The sequence below is a fragment of the Chamaea fasciata genome, unplaced genomic scaffold (assembly GCF_029207755.1).
Source record: "Chamaea fasciata isolate MVZ Bird 193981 ecotype frontalis unplaced genomic scaffold, bChaFas1.0.hap1 SCAF_20, whole genome shotgun sequence".
NCBI lineage: Eukaryota > Metazoa > Chordata > Aves > Passeriformes > Sylviidae > Chamaea > Chamaea fasciata.
The window spans coordinates 9293203-9319692 of record NW_027094105.1 but is presented as its reverse complement, the minus strand read 5'-3'; the positions used below and the strand labels follow the sequence as shown (position 1 = coordinate 9319692).

The 26490-nt window shown below is 47.9% G+C and overlaps 1 protein-coding gene across 5 annotated transcripts in view; it reads right to left on the bottom strand.

The window, feature by feature from the left end:
- Positions 1–26490, bottom strand: part of DAB2IP (DAB2 interacting protein) — a 159922-nt gene that overhangs the window by 118739 nt on the left and 14693 nt on the right. For 2 of the 5 annotated variants that reach the window (XM_066201076.1, XM_066201079.1), the window contains exon 1: positions 8756–9146. The exons of 1 other annotated variant lie outside the window; for it this stretch is intronic. In XM_066201076.1, the coding sequence (XP_066057173.1) occupies positions 8756–8873 (118 nt within the window). In that variant the 5' untranslated portion in view covers positions 8874–9146. Of the gene's footprint in view, positions 1–8622; positions 8640–8755; positions 9147–26490 lie in introns of those variants that run through there. 2 more of the 5 variants (XM_066201090.1, XM_066201081.1) reach the window with 2 other exon arrangements.

Here is a 26490-nt window from a genome sequence, read left to right as displayed (position 1 = left end):
CTGACTGAGCAGGCTGTAGTACCAACTCCATTTTACTGTCTGGTTTTTCTGAACTAGCTATGTGTATATATATTTGGTATTTTTATTCTTTCTTTATTAGTCTCTGGAATAAAATATGTATGATATTTATCTTCCTCTGCTATGATATCCACAGAACAAATTCCTCCTCTGCTAACGGCGTATCATTAGGAGCCTTTTCTCCAGGGTGAAATTGAAATCAAGCTCAGAGTTAAAAAATACATCAGCAAAAGCTGAAATTCTGTCCTGGTTGGGGGCCAGATCGTGGCGACTGCCAATACCCTGGTTAAAGTGGAAAGGATGATAAAGTGAAGTGGAACATCAGCTTCCTCCCATGTGATGATAAAGACAAGCAACACGGAGTGTGGAGAACAAGGAGTCAGCTCTGGGGAGATTTAAATTAGGCTCATCCATCATGCTGAACCTTCCTGCAAAGATTCTGCTCTGTCACCACGCGCTTTCTTGCAGCACTTTATCCACAGAGGCGATCTGAGGGCAAGGAGAAACTTCCATACTCTGCAATTCCCGTCCCTGTCACTGGACACAGCACCCAGGACAGGACAGGGCTTGGGGCTTTCCCCCAGGAGTGACCTGAGCTGAGCTGAGCAGGCCAGAACAGCTCCCTTCGCGTGAAACCCCCTCGGGAGAAATGAAAACTTCACACACTTAATTCCCAGGCCATTTTTCCAGCCGTGCATGGTGGCTGCTGGAACAGGTCTGTACTGGTAAAATGCAAATTAAATAAATAAATACTTCATTTATAAGCATGATTCATCTGAGGTTTCATCTTCTACAGCAAAGAAACAGATGTTCTATTGATGGCACTTCATTAGAGAGATAAATGGGGTCACACACGTATCTCTGTTCACATCCATCTGCATCATAGACCAAACATTAAGATTGGAATTTCACATGGTGCATGTGGCTCTCAGAGAGACTCAATGCCCAGAGCCAGCTCACCCACCAGATTGCCTCAACAGCCAAGGAAATTTAACTCTGCTCAGGAAAACAGAAGGTTGGGATTTAACGCTGGCTGTTTAGGAGACGGTTTCACTGGAAGAACAATTCACAGAAGAACCGTGGATTTGAAGTGATGGACGGCAGGGATTTTTGGTACCCACCAAAATACAGTATCTGTCATGAGGAAGCGACTCAAAGCAGCAGTGACAGCAAAGTCTGGAACCACTGTTCCTCCTCCAGTTCAAGTCAGGGGGGGTCAGGATTGAAGACAGGGATACCTGAGAAGGATTTTCTGGTCTTCCAAACGTTAATGCAGGAGGCATCAGAGTTCCCTTAGCAAACAGAAACAAGTCTCCTGCACATTATATTATATTCCTACATTAATAGAAAATAATGCTCATAAAATGAGTGTTATGTTTTGCACAGATGCTGTGCCTTTGCTGTGTGTGGATGTGAGTGTCAGGCACGGCAGCTCTGCACACCTGGGCAACGCACCCCTGTGCCCAAAACACTGCTGAGAATCCATCCCTGCTCACTGCTGTTCCCCATCCATCTCTGCTCTGCCTGCTCAGACTCTCCTAGCAATTGTTTCACTATTAGAAATTGTGGAATGTAAATCCTAATTTATTGTGACTGATCCTTTTATTTCCTCTGGGGGTGGGTGGGTATTTCTGCTCCTCTCCCACAAACCTGCTCTGCAAACACTCGCAGGTGGCAGCTGCACACACTCACTCTGCAGTTTTCAAGCAAACAACGCCAGTGCCAAGGAGAGACAAAAACCATTAAAAACCAGTCGTGATTTCACTTCCCAGCCTATTTTTGAAACAGGAGGGAGCGGGGGGATGTTCTTACCTACACCAACACTGACATTTGCTTTTTCCATCTTAAAAAATATGCCAGATCTGTGTTGGAATTTCACCCTCCACTACTGCCCTGCGGTCACTCCGAGGAGCAAATGGGCACTTGAGCAGCAACCCTGCAACCCTGCAGAACAATTCAGCAATTTAGTGACCAACATTTCCCCTCCTGGGGAGGTTAATGCACCCCAACCCACGCTCTGAAATTTCCTTCTGGTGTTCACCCAAATTTTAGCTGATCCTAGAAGCAGAGTTATGTAAATGAACACCAAATGTTCTCACTTCAAAAGCACCAGCCCCATCAAAATGTGTTCTTGTCTAAGGGTATAAAGGTAATAATTGGTAACCTTTGACTGCTAAAAATGTAAAGGGAAAATATCTTTCATTTAAAACATGCTCGTTTGGTTACCATGGACACTGCTTAATCATGAAGGATGACTATTACTTGTTCCTATAGAAACCAAGAAGCTTAAGAAGCATCCTGTAATTTAACTGCAGACGCCAAATTTTACACCAGTCCACCTATTACCACATTTGGGTACTTCAGAACAAGCCCAGGCTTGATCTCTGACTCTAAAAGGAATTCAGCGATGCAGAAATGCTGTAAGAAACCAAAAAATATGAGCACATAAGGTACAAAAGAAACTTGCACTTCACATAAATTGGTTTCTTCAAAAGGAAACATTAAGTGCTCAGCATCTGAGGATTTCTCTTTCAGTGCAAATGTTAATGAAGCAAAACTTTGGTCGTCTCTACTCTTGTCAGTGAAGTCCATACAATGACAGAGCGTGTTTTTCCTCCAATTGAATGCTTCAATGCTCAACTCAAGATGAACTTGTGGAGCAGTGTGAGAGCCTGGGATTCCTAATGAGCCCCCGGGAGCTGCTCGTGGTCCCAGCCTGGCTCTCCAAACCAGACCTACGATAAAAACACGCCCCTCATGCAAGGAAAAAACCAATGGACGGCACAAACCTGCCAAATTCAGGCCATGTGTTGCTCTAACCAGTCTTTTAGAGTTTATTCTTATTAGTAAAACCACAACACTTGTCTGGCATTGCTCATCACCTCAAAGCTTTACCCTCAGCACCAAAGAAACATTAGTCAGAATCTCTCTCCTGTGTAGGTCTTGGGGAGAAAAGCTTCCAGAAATTACCTGTGGCTGACACTGCTCCTTGACCCTCACCGGCTCTAGATGGGGAATGGATTCACAGTTCTCAAAAAGCCATCCATTTTTCCATTCTCTGACTCCCAAAGGGGTCTGAGGGAACTCAGGGTAAAAGCCTGACCCCGAGGCTGCACAAACCAGTGCCAGGAGCTGGGAGTTCTGGGGCTTGTGCAGCTTTTTTCACAAGCACATCCACAAACACACAAACAATTAGTGTCTGAGTCTAAAATACTCTCTGGGGTGTTGCAAAGGAAAGCAAGCTACCCTCAGTAGTGTCTGAGCTGAAAAAAGCAAACCTGATAAAGCCCAAATGAGAACGTTCCCTGACCCAGCTCGTTCCCATCTCTATTGAGAGCAGAGTGAATTAAAGGATTAGAGAGTGCCTTCAGTGCAATAACTTAGGGGATTAGTGGCACACTAGAAGACCTTCAAGGGAAATACAGGTTTAAAAGCTTTAAAAGGCAGCTCTGTGTCTAAATTGTTTGGACTGCCACAGCTGTAAGGAGACAAACTTACTCTAATACATGAGTGATCATGAAAAGTCTGCTGAAACCCCTCGAAGCATGTTTTTGAAAGCAATTCTAGTTTGGACTCAGACCAGGGTTTTTAACCTCTCTCTCATTTAATACCTATGGCTTGTAGATAAAAACTCATTCCACATTACTCAAGAGCAAATCTGCTACTTAATTCCCTCTCAGGAACCCTGTCAGGGGGAAAGGAGGGGACTACCAGGAGGAGAGGGCTGGAAACAGAGATAAAGGAAAAGATGAGCGAAAAGTGACAGTGCTCCTCAGAGATTCCCACCGGGGTTTCCCAGGGGAACTTTTACAACTCGATTCCTCTTTGATCTCGTAGGAATTTCTCACAGAGAGCACTCCCTGAGTGTGGATGTTCCTGCATTTCTGACGTGTCTGGAGGAGGTGGGGCAGGTCAGGCTTTGCTGCAGGAGCAAAGGGAGTCGAGGCACTGCTGCCACTTGGCTCCTGCTGAAGGGTCAGTCCAATAAATTTGCCTGCAATAAATTCACTCTCAACTTTTGCTTATTAAAGGGATTCTGAGGTTGAAGCATTGTTTAATATCAAAACAGTTCCAGAATTCCTCCATCACACACCACTTCCCAAGTCATTAAATTTCGTCTCGATTTTTACTAGACAATGAAGCATTGAACAAACACAGCAAAGTCTCAGCTGGAGCACTGGTGCTAAAAATAGCACAGCTGCCAGTGAATATTTCCTATAAACAGCACAGCTTTAAACATTTTGCATATCTTTTCTATGGGCATCTGTCAGCCATGCTGTTAAAATTTCAATGAAAGACTGAAAGACTTCTGTGGTGAAACAGAAAATGCCACAAAAGAGACTTGAAAAACAAAGCAGTGATCATTAAAAAGTGCAAAGCAGGAAGGTCTCCTTTTCCTGGCATTTAAAAGACACCACCCTTGGAAAAAGAAAAAAAACCCAAGCCTATTGCTAATATTTATTACTGGGCTCCTCATTTGCCTGCTCCCAGCCTTTAAATGAAAAACAAAGTCCTGCAGAGATGGACAGGGAGAAATTCCACCTGGCATTGCTCGCCCAGCATCACTTTTTGTGAACGGGCTGCAGAACAGATTTTCAGCTAAGAAAGATTAGCGAGAGGTGAGTGCAATTTCAGTTGGCTTTAAATATAATAAAACCTCCTTAGTTGTTATGTCGCTCTGGGACGTGCTGGGACAATTTTCCCTTGTCCCAAGCAAGTGCCTGAACCTCCAAGGTATTGATTATTTGGGTATAAGCTGATCTCTCATTTATCACTTTAAAAGGTTTTGATTTCATCAAACAGAGAAAGAAGGACTAGATTCCAGCTGTTTTCAACAGATGTGTATCTGAATAGCCTGTGCTGAGAAAAAAACCCAGCCTGACCTTGGCCTCCCAGCTCGGTGTTCGGCGCACTGAAATTCTGGGTTTTGCTGAAGATCAGTCAGTTTTCTCTTCACAGCAGCCATCAAAGGAAAGGAAGAAGAAAGCCTGTTTAATAAAAACCCTTTTCATAAAACACCTTGAAAAGCATCTGTGATAAACAGAACGCAGAGCAAGACATTTATGTCCAAGGCTGACAGAGGCAGAAGGATCAGGAACGCTAAACCTTCAAGATCAGGAACTCCAGTGTTCTCAGATTCTCGGGGCTTTGATGCCAACTGATTGCCTGCAGAGTTTTACACAAGAAAGCCCTGAAGCCAAAGCTGCATTTGCCTCAGAGATGGGGCTGTGAATGCAGCACCGTGAGCCGTTTCCATCAGCAAAGGGAATTTTCAAACCACTTCCCACTGACCCCAACTCCTCAATCCATGAGTAAGGAGAAGCAGAGAGAGATCCTGAAGAGCGCCACGGACCCAAGTGCAGCCACAAGCAGGTGCTGCTGTCACTGAAAATTCTCCTTCTCCCGTCGCTGCCTCCCAAGAACCTTCCACTCCATCAGATGGGTCACATGGGAGTAATTATAATTATTGCCGTGATTCCTCCCGCAGTCCCACACATCTCTGAGCTGAACAGATGGTCCAGGGGTTCCGCAGGTAGCTTTTTTATCTAACTAATGTTTACTTGCAGCATGTCCTGACTCTCTGTGGAGAGCAGAGCTGGGGGTTTCAGGCACTGTCCTCATTGCAGCAGAGATTAGCAGAGCAGTGAAGCCTGTCTGCTTTACCCACTCTCAAACAGCCACGGTTTAAACGTGCTGGAGGCAGGATCCCACCGGCCTCCTCAGAGCTGCCTTCCCCTCCCCACCAGTGTCACTGCTCAGATATCCCGGCCTGGGCCTCCCAAAGGGGCAGAGTGACAAACACACTGAAATGTGATGGATGTGTTAAAGGCACCAGGGCTGACCAGAGAGCTCCAGGACAGAGGATGCCATCACACGAACCACCGAACAAGCTGCTGGCACTGCCAACAGCTCCAAGTCCTGGACGTTTTTTTGCACACTGCAGCAGACTGGCTCCATCTGGAGTCCCAACACAAAGCTCTCCCCTCCTTCCCTCGGATCCTTGCACAGAAAATGCAGGTGCTGCTTACTTTGCCCAGCTGAAAGCACCACAGCAGCTCCTTCCTGAGGGAGCAGCTCTCTCGGTACCTCAGGAAGCAAAACCCATTTCCCAAAGCGGGTCTCAGCCCTCCCAGAGCTGTGCAAGCTGTAACTCCAGCCTGAGTTTTCCTGCTGCTCCTGAGGCAGATGGGATCCATCCCTCCATCCCTACCCAGGGCTGGCAGCAGCAGCAGCAGTGTCAGGAGGGCAGGTGTGGGTGGGTGGCATTGCCACTGGGGGAGAGTGGGCTGTGGCAGTGGATAAATACATGTTTTCAAACACAGCTCTGTGTGTTCAGAGCCTGCTGGATATAAACAGAGGGGGCTGGAAGAGGTCACAGCAAAGGCAGCACCTCAAACTCCCGGGTGCTCCAGCCTCAGCTGCAGCAGCAGGCATCCATCACCCAGGATGGATGGAACACAGGGAATGGTCCCACACCAGGACAGGGCTCCTGTGCCAGCAGAGATCTCCTCCTCCCTGCTAAATGGGTAAGGATTGTCCCACCCCCAGCAGGCTCCCTGGCCAAAAGCATCTGCTCAAGTGACATCCCTTGGAAAAGATCAACCTGCAGGTATCACTGCTCCTCCAGCAGAGCCACAGGCTCACCTGAGCCCCGTGGGGATCTTGGCAAAGGGTCCAGAGACTGCAGAGTGCAAGACCTGCCAAGAGGATGTCTGGGAAACACGCACGTGGCAAAGCAGGCATTGCCAATTGCTGTGAAGTAACTTCAATCCTGCCTGAATTGATGGCAGCCTCCCACTGAGGATTCCTGATCCCTGAGAATCCCAGCCAGAGACAGCACACTCCACTGAGGATCAGCCTTTGAGGGGGCCCTCAGCTCCCTCCTTCCTCCAGGCTTGCAGGGTTTGAATTCAACATTACATCAGCCCCCAAAATCTAGAACCTCCCTCTGATTTCTGCGTTTTCCACAGCCCCCAGACACCTACAGCTCATCAATCTTCCAGTGGGAACAAAACTGGTAAGGAAAGTATTCCTGCTGCATTATTCCAGCACTTCCATCACCCTGCCCAGCCTGGACCAAGCTCCCTCTGATCTGCTGTGAGGCCTGGCTGTGTGACACCACCGCTGCACAACAAAAACACATCAAAATAAAGAGAAAATTCTCATCCAGCTTTGCAAATCCCTCTCAGATTTACAGATAAGAGGAGCTCAGCAAGTGCTGAGAGGCAGGAATCCCAGGGACAACACAAAATACTTCAGGAGAGATCAGCAGCAACAAGATTTCAGCTGGTTCAAATCCAATTTCTTACAAACTTTCGGGCTGATTCCCATTTCCATCAAATCTGCCTGTATATTCCTCGTGTTCCTGACAAATGATGCCATTAAGATCACATTAGGTTACCTAAACGAAACTGAACACATTTAGTTTGACACAGTAACTGAAATGACAGTAAAATATTTTGGTTTTACACAGCACACAAATAAAGAGGGAAAGAGAACTGGGAGGTGTTTGGGAGTTTACAAACACTCCTTCCTGGCAGGCAAAACAACAACAAAAAAAATCACGCAAAGAAAACTTTCTGCTTAAAGGAAAAGCTGAAGCTCAGGGACTGATTTAGCTTCCTATTGTTTTCTCAGCTATGATTCAAAATCCTTAAAATTGACCCGAGTGCCAGGAAAAGAGGAAAGAGGACATTGCACTGAGCCAAATCTCGCAGTGCTAGAGCCGAGTTTAAAATCTGCTTCGTAAATCAGAATTCACTGCAGTGAGACAAGTCCAAGCCTGGATTTGCACAGACACCTGATTGATGTAAAGTTGCAGTTGTGCTTTTTATTTACACAATAACAAGAAAAGGGGAAATATTTTCAGTTAATGGCTTTGATTAGGCTCACAGCGTGATAAATATACCAGGACTGCCAGACTGGAGGGCAAACACAACTCTCCCCTCCTTTCTGAAAAAATAAGAAAGGACTCACATATTCCCACTTTTTGGCTGCTTTAACGACAGGGGAAAGAACCAATAAACAGTGAACCAATAAACTCTGAAATCACAGTAGAAGAGAAAGGCAGAATAGCTTGTTTTAAAAATGCAACTGGGTCAGTTGCTGCCTCCAGCAGAAGGAATGGGCTGCCTGTGCCCTACAGAAACATCCCTCAGTGGATCTCCCTCCTGCTGATGAGGACAAACAGGCCCTTTCAGAGCAGGATTTTTAAAAGTGCCAAGTGGTTTGGGGCTTCAAGCCCCACAGGTTTCTGCAATGCCTCGGGAGCACAATCTTTAGGCTCTTTGGAAAATCCTACCCCTAAACTGTTCTGAGCTTTGTCATCTCAACCCCCTGGTCACACTCGGCCCAGGAAGAACGAGAAGTTGCAGCAATACATCTCCGCAGAGAGACTCCATTTCCCAAGCTCTGCAAGCATGGATCAGGCCTCCAAACATCTGGGCGAAGCAGTTCCCTTACCGACGCGACAAAGCCGAGCCGTGGTTAGTTGGGAAGCCTGGGTTAGTGACAGCACGCGGGGTTAGTGACAGCACACGGGTTAGAAGTGACAGCACGCGGGGTTAGAGCAGCCCCGGTGGCCGCAGTCCCTCGCACACTGACCTTGTGCAGAGCCCGACGCGCTCCCGGGGCGCGGGGCCAGTGCCCCTCCTGGCCCTCCTCATCCTCACCTACCTACGGCGCTACCTGGCAGCGGCAGCGGGCTGTGCACGGCAATTAAAGAGCTTGCAATTACCCCTGCTAAGCCTGTTCCGGCTGCGGGATCTGCTTCGCTGTCTCTGAAGTCGTGACCTCCGGAGCAGTCGGTAGTAGTAGGACGGTCTCCCAGAACTTTTCCTGCCGTTCATGGACATTTTTGGATCTATTTTACACACACACACACATGCAGGCACAGGTTCGCTCTCCCCTCTGGCACTGGAGTAAAGCAGTCCCAGCGTATTAATGAACTGGAGGGTGGTTCTTTGGAGTGGAAAGGGAGAGGGGGGAAGAGGAACTCTTCACTTGACACATTTAAAAAGAAAAACAACGAGAAGAAAACATAAAAGAGAGAGACAGGGGGGAAAAAAGCAGGCGGCACCGGAGTGCATGTCTCAGCTGAGGGAGGACTCGAAGCGAGCAAGATAAACTGTGCTAACAACTCCTGCCCCCAAAAAGATAAGGCTGCTGGAGTAGGAATAGGAAGTCAAGAGTTGGCCTGGGCTCCTGAAACGTGAAGCATAGGCTGGAAGAAATCCTGGACTGGATCCTGTCGGCCAGACAGACAGCACCCTCCGATCAAAGAGTCCTGGAAGGCTCGGCTGCTCCGGGCCCGGCTCCGGCCGCTCTGCGCTGCCCCGAGCTCAGCGCCGGGAGGAGGCTGCGGCTCTGCTGCGGAGGGATCGGGGAACGGGAGAATGATCCCCCGGCCAGGGGACACATGGTAATAATCATCACGGAGCAAAAGCCCCGGAAAATAAAGTGAAATTTGAGAGGGGAAAACTTTAATTAGAAGTTGAATGAACAGAGCTCCAGACTCCCCTGGAGGCCCATTTCCTTTCAACATTCAAACTGAGTTATAGCACATCCCACAAATTAGAGAAAGGGCCTATTTACCATTTGGGTCCTGATGGCAGCGAAGATTCTGCCTCTGGCTCATATTGCTCCATAAAATTACATTTCAATGGGCAGAATTAACACTTTAAGCCTTGGAAGAAAATAAAACTACATAGAGATATATATATGTATATATTAAACAGATAAAAAAATTCACTCTGCATTTACTGTTTCAAAAGGTCAGAAGTGAATCCTGTGCCTGAGCTCCTTCCCTTGCTGGCACAAAAACGACTCTGAAGAGTGACAGAAAACATTTCAGAGACCCAGAACGGTGGCCAAGAATTTAACACGTGGCTGCTGTTTCTCCCAGGCTGGCAGGTAACAAAGAAACCTCATCCGAGTGGGATGAGCCGCAAAACAACACCTGCACGATAACTCTGTGTGTTTTGTCCTCGGTTTGCCATTTTTCCCAGACTTCTGTGCAAATTTATCTTGGTGGCGTCTTATGACCAGACAGGGCCTTGGCTGTGGATGAGCCCCGTTCCCCCATCAGCAGGAGCTTCCCTGGAAAGCTTCCCTGGATTATCCTGTGTTGAACCTCCAGTAACAAGAGGCAGAAAGTGCTCCAATTCGGCGAGAGGAAGGGGACAGGAGTCCCCTCCCCAGCACCAACCATCCTCCCCGATTTCAGGATTTCACACATTTCCGCAGAAAACATCACAACTCTGCACAAGCCGAGTTTTCCTATTCCCACCGGGAAGTGCCCCACGCCGTGTGTCAGCTGAGGAGGAAAACCCAAGTCTGGCTCTCCCGTGAAGTCCATGCCTGGTTTTGAGGCCACACGTGAGGAATTCGGCGCCAGCTTCCAGGCGGTGCAGGAATGAGCACTGGGGAGGGCAACGACAAGTTCAGGTCAAGGAGGCAGATCCCAGCTGGACAGCGGAGGCTCCCCGGCCCGGGAGGGGGATGCTGCACCGGGACATCGCTCTGTGCTCCCACCCACCCCGCAGCAACGCCCGGCACGAGGGAAAAGCCTTCCCTTTCTGCACATCTGCTCTCTTCTTCCTAGCCAGACTAATCTTCCCTTTCATATTTGAGTACATTTAAAAAAAGAAAAATACAGGGACAACTGTTTTCCAGATGAGCAGAGACTCATCCTGTGCAGCTGATTCAATTCCCAAATGGAGCTGAGAACATCCAGAACACAGTGATGGGAAAGGCTGAAAACACCGAGGTTTGGTTAAAGATGTGCTGCAGACGAGAACCCAAATATTCAGGTGTCTCTCTGCAATTTTGTGTCATAATAACTGGGATGAAAGCTCCGAAGAGAGTCTTATGCAATTATGCTTTTATCTCTGGAAATGTCTTTAAAACAGCCCATCCAAATTACTTCTGTCATTCCCAATAGCAAGAAAAAAGGGCATTGATGGAAATGAAAGTTTAAACAAAACAATTTTAAAAGCTCACCCAAATTTAGATGATCTGGAAGGGGAAGGTTTGAGTTTGTTTAACTGGAGCCAGGTGACCCACACTCAAAGCTCTGGGGATTCAGGACAGGAGGGTGCTGGGGGTCTCCTCAATCTCTGAGGGAATGTGAGGGGGGAATCCTCAGAATTTTTAATTTCAATCAGCCTGGTACCTTCAGAAACACTCATACAGGTGACCACGAGGCAGGAGAAGTTAATGAGGAACTATAAACTACATGACCAGAGAAAGCAGCCCTATACAAAAGCACAAATAAATGGGTGGGAGCTGTGTTCCAGTTTTGCCAGCTTCGCTCTGTCCCTCTCTCACTTAACATTTTTGAAGGATTTAACTTCAGATGCTACAGAGCAGCAGGCAGGAAAATGAACAACCCACCAGGGGGGATGAGACTGGCCTGGACCTTTCCAATTAATCCAACACTGCTCTGTTTTCTTCTTTCTTTACTAGTTTGTTGTGGGGGTTTTTTTTCTCTTTTTGAAAGCCACACCCTGATACGAATGCTCTGTGTACAGCAGAATCTGCCACTCACAAACGTGGGATTATGAGCTGCTCGGGAGAAAAGCTGACAGCACCAAATCTCTAAAATAACACATCCCAGACTGGCTGCTCCCTCCAAAAGGCAGCTGGATGAGCTCAGTCACAGAGCTCTGCTGGATCTTTCAGGAAGAGGAGCAACCGGAGATAAATGTAGCAGGGATTTTTGGGGTGTTAACTCCTCCTCCCCAGCACCAAACACAAGCCTAACCCATGGAATTCAATATAAGTATGTACACACCAAACTCTGGTAAAATATCCAGTCTGAGGCACTGCTGGGCTTTAGCAGAGAAGTCAGCACCCAGGGCTGACCTGGGTGTCACCCTCTGCTGTCACCCTGACCTTGCCAAACCCAGATCCCTCAGAATTTCTGGCAAGGAACTTGAATTCCTTCTTTTGAAGGTGAAAGTTTCCCTGCTCTGTCAGTGGGGTCCAGCCAGCCTCAAAGCCCTGATTTGGACAGGTCTGAGGATGCCCTGACTTGCTCACACACAGAATTCATGGTTCTGAATTCAGGCTGCCTCTAAGACAGCAGCTTCAGGGGTTTCATTTCAGCTCCCCAGACTTCTTTCATAAGGAAGCGAACTGAATTTTTCAAAATTTAAACTTGACAAACAACAAAAAACACCCCAAAACTTTAACCAACCAAACAAGAAGTTTTGGCTCGGCCAGCAGAGAGGAGTGGTGGGTATCAGTTTAATTTCTAACTTGCATTAGGCCAACAAACTGCAGAAAGACCCTCAAGAAATTGAATAAAAATCTGACTGCAACCCCAATTTCCCTTTCACATGCAAGCCCTCTGTGCCTGGAGAAGGATCATATTCCTCCTGAAGTCCAAGGGAAAAGGAGCAAGGGAAAATCTGTGCAAACTCTCTCTTTTACAGCCCAAGAGAACAGTGTTTCTGTCAGTGCTCCCAGAGGCTCTCAGTGTGTGCCCACCTGAATTCCCTCACCGGCCCATGGCAGACTCCAGCCCACTCCGAGCCTGGAAGATTTCCAGGCTTTTTGCCTCGAGGCTCCCAGGGATACATCAGCTCACAAGCAGAGCAGGCAGGAAGGTAATTTCCTTTGTGTGAGGATAACTTAACTTTCAATTCAGCTGTACCAACACCAAAATCTTCAGTGACTTCTTTGGAGACTTATAAAGGAAAGTTTTATACACACAAATAAAATAAACTGATTTTTTTAGTGTTTTAACAGCACAGGATGATTATTTTGAGAGTGCACATAGGCAAAGTAGTTCTCTTACTACCTGAGGAAGAATGTAGCAGCTTCTTGAGAGCCTTGCAACAAAACGGTTCATAGACTGGAGATCAAAATGAGAATGAGCATTTACTTTGAATTTAGGCAGAGAATTCACTGCTCTCCATTTACTGAATGGAGTCACAGCTACCACAACACTACGGATTACTCTTGCTGCGTGTATGGGGATGAAATCCAAATGTAAATGAGAAGCAGTCATTACGCATAGTATAGATATTTAATGGTATTAATGAGCAGAAAAAGCAGTGCCATATGAAAAAGCAAGAGGAAGGATGTACATGTGAGTAATGAAATATTAAATAAGTGTTCAGGCAGTGTCCTGGAAGTTAAACCAGGACATGAGTTCTTTCAGCATCGCTGTTCCCTCCACGCAGACCGTGCGTTGTTTACTGTCATTATGGTCATTAGGCTGGGGCAGAGAGAGGCAGAACCCTGCACTCCATATCCCTGCCCTAAGAGGAAACGGCGCTTCCCCACTCCCCTGAGACAACTCCTTCAGGATGAAGAAGTATTAAACACAATCATCTTTTTTTTTTTTTCCTACAGCACCGTTTGTCCACCAGAGCATAGACGCTTCTGCATATTTGTTTCTGCAAATACTTGTTCAGTTTAATGTACTTCAAACTCATAAAATTCCTCTTCTTCACTCAGGTTAAAATAAAAAAAAAAATCACGGAATGTGCCCAATATTAAGTGGGAAAGTCAGTTATTTGCTTCTAATAAATAATGTCCTGGTTTGAAGAAAGAGTCATAATGTATTTTTAAAATGTGAATCAATGTCTCAGATATGGTTTATCCAAAAGGGAAGTAAGAGAAACCCCTCCAACTCCCCACAAGCTGAGTTTTGGATGGCATTTAAATCTCTGCTCCTTGGCGGTGGAATTCCCAGGCCAGCGGCAGCAGGAGCTGTCCCGGGCTCTGTGTGTAACAGGGCACAGGGACGGGTCTCTGAGAGCCCCGAGGCGCTTGCTGAGCCCACCGTGAACTCCGGGAACGGGGCAGAAACATCGAGGTGACCCCGGAGCACAGCACATTTCCTGCCCGCTTCCCAGCAGAACAATAGAGCTAAAGCACATCAGCCTCTCACATCAGCTTTCAGCGAGCTGGGGGAGACCAAAACAAAATCACTTCACTTGCTCCGCTGACACTGAACGCTCCACTCAGGTACGTTGGTTTATGACCTGACTGGTAATGATGCTAATAAAATTTACAAAGTCAAAATCCATCTAAAGATTTATGCTAAATTTCCACAGGCCTAATGAAGCAATTAAACACGTGGAGTGCAATGCAAATGGAAGAAGAAACCGCCAGGATCAAACATCCTGTGCCTCAGAGCAGTCTGCTCCTTTCACTAGGAGGAAAAACGCAGGAGTGTGAAGTCTCCACTGTACAGCAACAATTCCAAACTAAAAAGAAAAATCTCGTACAAATCCTTAAATCAAACAAAGCCCCTCAGACGTAGCTGGGAGCTGCACAACACTTCCCAGCACTGTGTCTTCCACACTGAGCTGTTGGCAGGAAATATTTGTTTAAGTGGGACTGTTCTTCCCAAATCTTACTAAAATAAAATGTTAGCAGTGATTCATTGAGTGATTAACAGAGAAACTTCAGCTCTGGGTTTCCCAGGATCCCCCATTTCCTTCTCCAAGACAAAACCGGGGCAGTTCTCTGCCATGACCCTGGAGGGGCTCGAGAGGGACCTCAAGATCTCACCTGGTCCAACCTTCAGTGGGAAGGGAGCCCAGATGGTGATCTTTACCTTCCTATCTGCACATTCAAATAAACAAAACCCACATCACCTCTAGGTTAGCAATCCAATCATTAGCTGTAATAACAAATTATTGCAATAAACTCCAAAATCCGCATTGACCTTGATCACAATATTCATACAGCAAAATAAATTAACTCCTAAAAATATTTTCATTTTGTATTTCAGCAGTAAACTTGCTGTTGCGTCGCTGCAGGGAAGGAGTTGATAAAAGTCTGGCATCACTGCCTTCCTGTGCCAGATTTATGGGTTATTATTAGTAGAAGGCTCAGCTATTTATCGTGAGCTCTGTTACAGTGGCTTTCCAACGTGGCGTGCTAAAAGGTCAGGGAAAAAAAAAACCATGAAAGCTCCTGCAGGGCATCACTCTCCTCGCCTGTGTGGAAGCTGAGCCTGTTCTAGCCCGAGGTGGGGAGAAGAGAAGGTTTCACAGGTGCTGCAGAGCCCAGGAATCCTGTGTGTGCACAGAGAACTTCTCCCAGCGTCAGGAACGCCGTGGGCCCAGGGAAGCAGCAGCCTCCCCTCCCTCCCCTCCCGATGCCATCTGGACACCTGAGGCTCCCCCTCAGCAGGAACCAGCTCTTGGGGTGTTTAATCTCATGACAACATCCACTGACAGCAGTATCTCTGCTGGCAAGTGAAATGAAAGATTAACTTGATTACACATGCTATGTAAAACTTATTTCCTGATTAATTAATAGATTAGGCACTTCCAATTCATGTTTAAATGCCTGATAATGATCTCACGCTCATATAACAAATCACTGATTTATATACACACAATCTAAACTTCATTTTTCATGTGACAGATTATTTTCTTCCTTTCCTTGCCACATAATTTGCAAACTCCACTGCAAATATAGTTGCTCGTTTCACTTGCTTTTTGGCATCAGATGACTCATCCGAGGAATATTTTGGCAAGAATGATCTTTAGCCATCTTCCTTATCAGGCTGACATGACAGAGCAGCACAGAAAACACCCTCTGTTTTGAAAGAACTCCCTGTTAACAAGCTGAAAAATGAAAATGTAGCTATTGTTTTTAAAGAGGGCTTTACAAAAGTGCCTGGAAATCCTGCAATCAGTTTTTACATACCATTGTGAGGGTGGTTTATTTAAATTTACGTTTTTCCTTCTGGCACAACAACACAGGGCTGCCCTGAGAGATGTTATTATTGTCTGAGTGCAAAACGTGGAGAGCCTCCTCCAAACAACAGAAATATGACAAACACTCCAAGAGCAAAGCAAGGGCTGGGATGTTTTGAAGTGTGGAAGCTCTGGGCACCAACACCTCCAGCTCCTGAACTCTCCCGAGCCGGGATCCAGCACTGGGAATTCTCACCCTGCTGGGTCCTCATCAGCCCTGAGCACAGAACTGGGTGAGGATCTGATAAAGGACACTCCAAATAAAAATAATAGAAAATATCTAGCAAGGCACACGGTGCCCAATAATGCTCCTCCATTGCAGCATCAGCTCAAATTGGTTTTTTTTCTGCTTATCTTCCTACTTTTTCACACAGATCTTCCACTCACAAGTGTAGGTAGTCTATGTGTTCCCACTCCACTAATACGCCCATTATATTTTTAGAGAGAAAAAAGCTACTAAGAAACCCTCTTCCTACTGAATTTCTATCCTTTTTTCTTCTAATATACCCATTTTTCCTGGATTAACAAGTCTAAGCCTTTCCTTTGAGCCCCTGCAAAGGCCCAGCCAACAGCAGCTTGTCTTCACACCCTCAGAAATCCACGTGGCAGCAGCCCTGGACGAGCTGGCTTGCAGGGTTTGTACAATTCATTAGTCAAAATGCCACACTGCTGCAAAGAAGGCAAAGTTTGTCTGTTTGGTGTTTTATCTAAGACAGTTGGGTGGCCTCGAAGCAGTTTTGGGAGGAGACACAAAGAGTAACTTCTTATTGATACAGCTCATGCTTGGTGATGGATGGCCTTGCAGGAATCATCCTCCCGTGTCCTTCTTCTCCACCCTAGAACAGAACACTGCTGACCCCTCTGCTGACCCTCCCAACAGGGACATCTGAGGTGAACTCTGTGAAAAGAGAACACCAGCAGGCAGGGCAGAGCCCTCCCAGCACTGGGGACGGGGCATCACGTGCACTCTGCAGACATTCCTTGGCTTTTCACCGGGGAAGGAAATGCAAACACCTGCTGCAAGTGCGAGTGCAGGATTTCAAAACAAATTTCACAAAGAATGAGGAGTTCAGTGAGACTTTGATATAAAACTTAACTGAGTGTGCAGCCCCTCAACAATGCACAGATATCCATATATAGATCCAGATCTATTTATCTCAGGGCAGCAACTGCCCCTCTGCACTGAGCTGCTCCCACCAACCCCGGCAGGATGCAGCCTCACAGCTCAAACTACACAGTCAGTCTTTGCTAATCTTGGCCTAACTCAAAACTCTACTTATCTTCTCCTTTCTAAATCATCCCCAGGACAAGACTAGAATCTCTTTTGAAATGTAAAGGTTCTATAATAAAATTTAGAAAGCACATATGGTACAAATATCAAGCGTGAACATCTCTTCCCATCTTGTACGTTTCAAAGCCTGTGCAAACAGCACTTTTCCCTGGTTTTGATCATGCAGCCAAAATGAGTCATCTGTGAACAATTATGGCTCTGGCAGGGGCCTGACTGTTGGAGAATGAAAGGAAACACTTTATTATTGAAATGATCAGTGTGCCAAGCTGAGAGGCGACTGCAGAGAATGTTAGGAGTCCTTTATGCTCCTTCAGCCAGCAAAATTGAAAGCACAGGATGCAGCGCTCCCCTCTTGGACACCTGAGAACACCTGAGTTGAGAATGGGCAGTGGAAAGCACGAGGAAGTGGGAGCTGTGCAGATGAGCAAGGGAATAAATGACAGGAAAAGAAACACAACCTTAAAGCAGGAGGCCTGGCTTAAGAAAGTGTTGGTTATTCCTGGCTTAGTTCTCCCAGGGGAGTCGTGAACGTATTAAAGGAACACACAGCCAGAGGCCTCCGTGCTGAAATCCAAAACTATTAAAGGACATTTGTTGGGAGTTCGGGACTGGCTGAGTTTAACAGGCTCTTCTGAAAGGGGATGAATGGAATTCCCCTCGAGGAGAAAAAATAGCAACCAAACAATTTAGTAGGAACAGGGATGTCCTATGTGCAGCCCATTGCAGCAGTGATGCTGCTGTGCCTGGGTGTGCTGCCAGCAGGGGCCGGGTAGGATCCCACAGCACTCCGAGGGTCACTGGGGATCGGAGCTGCTGGCTGAGAGCTGGGCAGGGCAGGGAGCTGGGCAAGATGTTGGTTTGATGGACTTGGCAAATGAGACGAGCAGGAGATGATTTTAAAATTGGACTATGAACAAGCAGTGTATGAGCAAGTAATTCTTGTCCTCTTTTCCACGAGCAGCTTGCAGAGGGAGGGGGAACAATGTGGTGATCACCACCCAGAGCCTGCAGACTATTTAAAGACCATGAGGGTTGACAGGATGACAAGGGAGACTCATGTACACAGCACTGCTAATGGAAGGTGTAGGGGGGAGATCAGGGAACAATCTGGGAAAAGCACATTTTGCACTCTGAAATTCAGGTCCAGTTCCCAACAGAAGAGACGCTGGAGGAATTTGAGATCAATATTCTGACAGCAGGACCTCTCAGGTCTGAGCATTAGCTGACAAATACCTCTTGCTGTTTCTGAAACCCTGAGTTTTGACAACCTTTGGAACAGATTATCCCACCATCAGCACAGTTCGGGCAGCATGGATCCAAAACGAAGCCCCCTGGCAGGCCTGGAGCTCAGGCTGAGCCCACAGGCTTTACACCAGTCAGGGTGCAGGCTCACCAGTAAGAGGGGATTTGTGCTGGCCAGGGCTAAAATGTAACTTCCCTGTGATCCTGAGCAGGGCAGGGAATGTTTACAGGCGTGGTGTTTGTCTTAGCAGGGATCAGCCTTGGAAAAGGTCAGATTCTGCCTTCTTCAGAGTCCCACAGAGAGCAGGAACCCCACACTTACTGTGTCAGACTCAGATTCCTGTCACTGAGGGGGTGTCGGAGGGTCCTGTTCAGCTCGTTATACTTTTGGTCCTAACAGAACTCATCAGGGCAGGGCTACAAATTTCCTCCGGATCTATTCCAATAAGACAGCCTGGCAAGCAGGGACACACCCGAGGTGATAAAACGCTGAGCAGCAATGCTGAAAACAGACCTCAGGAATTGGAATTTCCCAAAATGCTCATTCTTTGCAATTCCAGGAAGTAGCCCATGGTTACCTTCACACAGTAAGCGGCAATCCTACATGGAAGGCATCTTGTTTCAGTCAGGAGCAGCCTGGAATGTCATCTTGGCAGCAAGTGGAGTGTTCTTTTTGTTTGGGTCACGTCACTCATAAACTTCCCTCCATAACACACTGAGCTGGGTACAAACCCACATAATACAGGGCATTGTGGAGCTTTCCCCAGCTGTGGCCAGGCTGGGCTTTGTACACCTCTCTGCAATTTGGTGTGACTTTTCTGAGCGTTCCGAGGTCACAAACAAGCCCTCAGAGCCCATCACTGCTTTGTTGCAATGAGATCGTTTCAATTTAAACCATACAAAACCAAGACGATGTCAGTGGTCTCGGAAAAACATTTGTTATATGCACTGAGCAGGGAGGAACCTCCGGGAGCAGGGAAGGAGCTTTTCCAGCTGAAAAGGCCAGAAACGCCAGTGCTGTGTCAGCACGTGAAAGCCTAAGGAAAACTGCTCTGCTCTGGACACAGCCCTGCTGCAAGTCCAGCTGCTCACAGGGAATTCCTCCTCAAGGCAGCGCCCGGGAAGGGCCCAAGGTGTGAACTCTGCTGCGGCCAGCTCTGGCTCCGAGGTTCCCCCATTTCAGCACTGGCAGGGCTGTCCCCTGTCGCTGCTGTCCCCTGTCACTGCTGCCCCCCGGCAGGGCTGTCCCCCGGCAGGGCTGTCCCCTGTCGCTGCTGTCCCCTGTCGCTGCTGTCCCCTGTCACTGCTGTCCCCTGTCACTGCTGCCCCCGGCAGGGCTGTCCCCCGGCAGGGCTGTCCCCCGGCAGGGCTGTCCCCTGTGGCTGCTGCCCCCCGGCAGGGCTGTCCCCTGTCGCTGCTGTCCCCTGCCGCTGCTGTCCCCTGTCGCTGCTGTCCCCTGTCGCTGCTGCCCCCCGGCAGGGCTGTCCCCTGTCGCTGCTGTCCCCTGCCGCTGCTGTCCCCTGTGGCTGCTGCCCCCCGGCAGGGCTGTCCCCTGTCGCTGCTGTCCCCTGCCGCTGCTGTCCCCTGTCGCTGCTGTCCCCTGTCGCTGCTGTCCCCCGGCAGGGCTGTCCCTCGGCAGGGCTGTCCCCTGTCGCTGCTGTCCCCCGGCAGGGCTGTCCCTCGGCAGGGCTGTCCCCTGTCCCTGCTGTCCCCTGTGGCTGCTGCCCCCCGGCAGGGCTGTCCCCTGTGGCTGCTGTCCCCTGCCGCTGCTGTCCCCTGTGGCTGCTGTCCCCCGGCAGGGCTGTCCCCTGTGGCTGCTGTCCCCTGTGGCTGCTGCCCCCCGGCAGGGCTGTCCCCTGTCGCTGCTGTCCCCTGTCGCTGCTGTCCCCTGTCGCTGCTGCCCCCCGGCAGGGCTGTCCCCTGTGGCTGCTGCCCCCCGGCAGGGCTGTCCCCTGTCGCTGCTGTCCGCTGTCGCTGCTGTCCCCTGTCGCTGCTGCCCCCGGCAGGGCTGTCCCTCGGCAGGGCTGTCCCCTGTCCCTGCTGTCCCCTGTGGCTGCTGCCCCCCGGCAGGGCTGTCCCCTGTCGCTGCTGTCCCCTGTCGCTGCTGTCCCCTGTCGCTGCTGTCCCCCGGCAGGGCTGTCCCCTGTGGCTGCTGTCCCCTGTGGCTGCTGTCCCCTGTCGCTGCTGTCCCCCGGCAGGGCTGTCCCCGTCCCGGGGCAGGCGGGGATCGCCGATCCAGAGGCTCCGCACGGCTCTGCTGCCGCCCGCAGGCGGGAGGGCGCCGGCTCAGCCCGGGATCGCTGCCACATCCCCGGGACGGGGTTACCACTCCCTCCAAAGAGCGAGCTTCCTCTTAAAAATCCCTTTCTACGGAGCTTAGGAAACACGTTCCCTGCTTTTTTCCCCTTTTAGTGAAGTTTGTTACTCTAAGCTTCAATACTTCCAACCTAGAAAAACCCCAACAAACCGCAAATCCTTGTGTTTTGAACTAATATTTAAATGAGGAATAGTCCAGGTGAGACCACGACAAGTCAGCTGAGGAGTAAAGTCAGTGGCAATGCAGCAGAGTTAAACATGTGTAGGTTTTATTTCTAGTGACTCACTGAGGAACAGTTCCTAACTCGTGGAGCTGTCTCCCAGGTAAGTTAGTCCAGATTTCACTTGCAAAGAGGTCAAGTGGGTTTTTTGGACTTGCACTTCATTTTCTATTTTGTTCACAAAAAAAAAAAAAAAAGGAGTCAATTATATAAGATGCTGATCAGGCTGAGGGCAAATTAGAAAACTCTTACACCCGTGCTTAATTCCAAGGATATGACTGAAGGAAATCTAACCAGCCCAGGTTTCATTGCTTCCATCTGTAACAGCACTCAGGCCTGGGTACGCTCCCAAGCTTTCACCCCAATCACTTCCTGGCCATCACAAAGGTTTTACAGCCCTGCCTGGGAACCTGCCCAGCTTTCCCAACCTGCTTTTTTCCGTGTCATACTAAAAAGCATATGTGGATTTAATAATTGCTAATCCAATGACTGCATTACTTTACTGCATACAACTGAGCTAAACGTGCCAGCATCAAATGATCCCGGAGCCCCGGAGAAAACCGAAGGTCTGGAATTCACCTCTGCTTTCAGAAACACCGGGGACACGGCCAACAACCACCATGGAACACATCCTGTGCCCAGGGCAGAACTCTGACTCCCAGGTGGGAGCTGAGGATCGCTGAGGTACAGAGCCCAGCCAGTCTGAGGCACAGCAGCACTTGGAGCAGACTTTAGGGAATGTTTTCCCCATGAAAAAGGGATCAGAGAAGCATCGAAGAACAGGAGTTATTGCTACAGTGCACTGCCAGACCTTGGTTCAGACACAAGAATCAAGGATTTGCTCGGTGATTTGTGACCATCAGACCAAGCAGCTTCCCCTCCCTCTCCGGGCCAGGGTGACATGATGGCCATACCCAGTGAATTTCCCCCTCTCCCATGGAAGAGGCCCCAGGCTGAAGCACACAGAGGATTTTGGTACAGCTGCCTCATCCCAAGCAATGCTGTCACTCGCTGTCCCCTGTGAAGTGCTCTGACCCACGGGCCCAGCTTGGCTCTCCAAACGCCCAGAGCACCTCCAGCCTGTGGAAGGATGACGAAGAACATCCCACCAGGAGCACGGGGGAGGAGGTGGAGGAAGCTCCTGGCTATCTGCCAAGCCTCGCCACTCTGCTTTTTCATTTTTAGTTTCTGCTCTTTGCTGGAAAGTTTCTACTTATGCTCCGGTTTCCATGGCAACTGCATTTCTTGCCTTTCTTCTCTAGCATTAAATTTTTTATTTGGTTTCCCTTCTTCCCAAGACACGAGTCTCTTTTCCTTTTGTAAAAAGGAATTAAGTGTTGTCTTCTCTTTGGTTGTTGATATTTTTAAAGGAGGTAGGAGACGCTTTCACTCAGCCACGGAATCCGTCTAGAACAGCAGCGGAGATTTAATCTCCCAGGGAAGAATGTCAGGGGATTCCCTTGCAGAAAAGCCATTTACTGTAATTATCTTAACGAGGTTATGACATGTAAGAGTTCCAGGTACTGTGGAACCCAACAGTTTTTAAAAATTGGCTGCTCGTTTTTATGAGACCTGACCTGGCCATTTTTTCCTCTACAACTAAACATTTTCATTTCTTTTTAAAGCATTACTTGTGACTCTTGAGCAGTCTCAGGAGAACAGTTTAATACTGGAAGTGCACTGGAAATGTGGTCTGCAGTTCCAGACTGCAGGAGAATTCCAGCTTCTCACTGACGATGTTCTCACCTGGCTGGGAGTGAGGTGTTGGGGTGAAGCTGAAGGAGGCTTCTTTCCCCTGCCACGGTCAATCACCCACAGCAGTGCCCTGCACACCCTCACACAAAGCACACACAGACAAAACCCTCACAACCCACGGAGCTTAAGCTAATTAATTTGTCTTGCCCTTGTCATGTTGGGACTGAATTAATCTGACAACCTGAATTCATCTGAGAAGGAAAAAAATTCATCAGAATAGCAAATCTGGATTAGATCAACCAATTTGGTTTTTCCAAGCTTTAGCTTCATCATAAACGCAATTTCTATGCTGCAAAGCCCTGAAATAATACAGGTTTTCATGCCAGTTCACTATGAAAGATTCTCTCCACATCTGAATTCTCCAGCACATTCAGGCCATAAACTGGCCCTCCTGTACAGTTGTAGATTACAAGGTTTCCAGTCTTTATCTCTGCCTGGTGGGATTTCACAGTAAATTCTTTCAGGGCTGAATAATTAAAAGAAGCAAAACCACAGCATTTGGCTCACAAGGCAACACAAGCAAATCTGTCCATGGGTGCTATCTTGTTTGCAGCACATGTGCACAGATTTACATGTAGGATTGAGGCTTAGTGCTCTGTTTGTTTAGATTTTTCATTATTCTGTATCCCAAGCATAAGGTAAATTGTATAAAGACTAAACTTGGAACAACTTTAGGAGTGAGCTGATCATCTTAAATCATTTTATTAACCCGATTCTGTGGCTTTTAAAGATTCTTACTTCTCAGAAGAAATAAGGGAAATGGGCCAGAAGTGAGGAGCCCAGTCTACCATACTTGGTTCACGACTCTCTCCTGCTCTCCTCCAAGGAATATCTAGGTCAGGAATTCACTTAGGAACCTATAGAAATCTGCCAACGTTCAGTGTATTTGCCAGCCAAGCTATTTGAATTGTCAGATATTAAATATATGTGCTAGGATCTGTACTGTAAAATCCCATTACAACATACACTGTGCATGAACTCCCCCTGGACTGACCTCACTGCAGGCCAGGTCCCCCACTTGGAGTCAGGGTCGGGAGGAAAGTTTTAGACATCTGAGCACGGGCTCCCTGCTTTCTTCCCTGGGAGCTCCCAGGATTAGGGATTCAAAGAGCTGCTTTAGGCGTAGTCCCCTAAATCGCGGCCATAATGCGGCTTTTATGTGGCCACGGCCAGGCTCCGTGTCTGCACTGTTTCAATTCCCAGAGTGGGGATTGATTTAGGCAGACAGCAGCTTACTCAGCTCTCTCAGCTGCTGTGCTGAGGCGAGAACACGCAGCAGCCCCTTGCTCATCCTCGCTTGATTTAATGATTTGCTGGCCAGACTACAGAGAGCGGCTCAGGAACTCCTACCCAGCGTGCCGTGATTTGTGGGTTGCTCTTGCTCATCTGTAATTGCAACGAGAAATGCTCATCAATCATTCCTGCTTTCCAGCAGAACGTTGGGAGATACAGCCATGGTGAGCTTTCAACCTGGCCTATCTTTCTGAAAACATTCTAATCCTGCAAATAAAGATCTGGATGCTGTCCCAGTGCCAGGACGAGAGCAGCTCCTCTCTGATCCCAAGGGGCACAACCATCCCTCAGTGAGAAGAACCAATATTCCTCCCCTGAGAGCAGGGACAAGAGGAGGCTGGGAATAAAATCTGCTAATCTTCATTGCTGCACTCATTAACACCAAACTCTCAAGTCACAGCATCAAAACATTTTTCTCCAGCTCTCCTGGGGCCCCTTTAGGCACTGGAAGGGCCTCTAAGATCTCCCTGGAGCCTTTCCTCCAGGCTGAAGGGCCCCAACCCTGTCAGCCTGTCTCCAGAGCAGAGGTTCACCCTTCATCATTGTCCAGAACTAGAGTCGACACGAGTGCCTCTCTGACATTCCCTGTGCCTGAGCCATCTGAGCCCCATTGCAAACGTTTCCTCTCCTCTGTGAAGCACAAGCTGAAAATCATCATCACTTAGTTCCCAGGGGGACAAGAGAACCCCTGCAGGTAAAGCCAAGACTGAATGGGGATTCCTGGGAAGCTGCACTCCAGATCTCTACAATCCTTTTCACCCTCATTATTGCTCAGCCAGATTTGAAAACTCTTTTTCTAACAGCCCTGTGAGCATCACACCTTCCCAATAACGTCCAGATCCGAACCGCTCGCACTAATTTCCTGCAGTCTAATAGAACACAACCTTAACACAATTTATTGAGACAATTAAAATTCAGAAAACAAGCTTCTCCGTGCTCCATAAAGCACAGCAAATTTATTTGCTGCAGTCAGGAAAACTCTGCTGCCTAAAGCTGTGCAGTAACTCAGCAGGGCCTGGCCAGGGACTGGGCTGGGAGAATCAATTGGAGCTGTGTCTGCACCGGGGCTGCTGCAGGGACCCCGCAGCTCCCAGGCCCTTCCACACCTGGAGAAGCAGAAAAAAACCTTCAGGAAAGAAAAGCTTTGGAGGCTCTGTGGTTGGTCTGTGTTCAGCTGCCATGTCTTACCTGTCCTACCAATAACTGTGACCAGTTTCAAAGCTGTACATTTGTACTATCCAGTATTTCAAGTTCTCTTAGCCAAAGACAAAATAGAACAGATTCTTCATCCACCAAATAAAATAAAATTAAAAAACCTCTCTAGTTTGGAATTATTGGAATCATTACAAATGTGTAAAAAGGCTGCAAGCATTTGGATACTCCACACTCAAGCTCCAATACATACATTTATGCAATGAAATCACTTAATTTGAAACAGATCACCAAAAAGCCAGCTTGCATTTAAGCCGCCTGCAAGAAGAGATGTCACGCTAGAGATGTTCCCAGTTACTTATAAAATACTCAGTTCTTTAAAGTTATCCGGTTTGAGAAGTAATTATTAAGTGAATTTAGAATATAATTGCTCTGAACAATGATAAACTTGTATTATACCCTGAGTAAGCACTACAGGCAGGTGATAAATTGCAAAAGTAATGCTACATCAGTTTAACTTCCTGCCGAGTCACCCTGAACTGCTCCAGCCTTGCACAAAATAGCCCCTGCTTTCATTACTAATAAAACACAGAATTAATTACTCAAAATAAAAGAGATCTTGAAAATGTGCCCAGACACTGAACCATGCTGGCTTTTGCGTTCTTTTTCCCCTTCTTTTTTGTCCTATAAAGGAACCTCAAACCCATTGCTAGTTATTTCTTCAAAGCCAGCTGCACCACACGAGGTTTTGTTCCAGGGCTCTTCCATTCCCAAGTGGATGCTCAGGATCTGCACACACAGCAGACTCTCCAGCCACCATACTCCTCTCAAAATACTTAAACTGATGGCTGGCTGCACCACAAATTTCATTTCTCTGACTGGATTATGATAAAAAATAGCTCAGTTTTGGAAATTCACTCAAGCAGTGGAAATATTTTAGACCGGGATCCAAATCTTTCAAACGTCTAATGCTGGACTGGAATTCTCCAGGGACTTCCAGGAAATTCTGCTCCAGCTTGAACAAGAAGAATCCCTAGCTTATTATTATTAACAGCTGGGGATCTTTATTTCCCTGCTCTCCTGTAAGAAGGGTTCCAGCTTCTCCCAGAATCTCATCGTTACAGAACATGCAGGTTTAGAGCTGTGCCTGTTCTCATCTCAGCAGTTCTCCAGGAATTTCCTTAAAGGTAAATCATCACCCAAAGTTTCCAGGAGGTTTTGGCTCCTGTTCCCTTTGTGTCACCCCCCACATGCAGACACCGGGCTCTGGCAGTGGGTGACCTTCATCCTCCCCCCTCAAAGCAACTTTGTCACGAGCAGAACCAGGGAAAAGCTATAAAACTTCTTCAGAGAAACACCAACACAAGGTTCCCACCAATTCCTAACCAGAGCATTTAAAAGCTCTTGGGCGCCTGTCCAGCCCTTCTGGCAGCCCTGTGCTCACGGAGGAAGGGGACATGGGAGAGAGAATCCA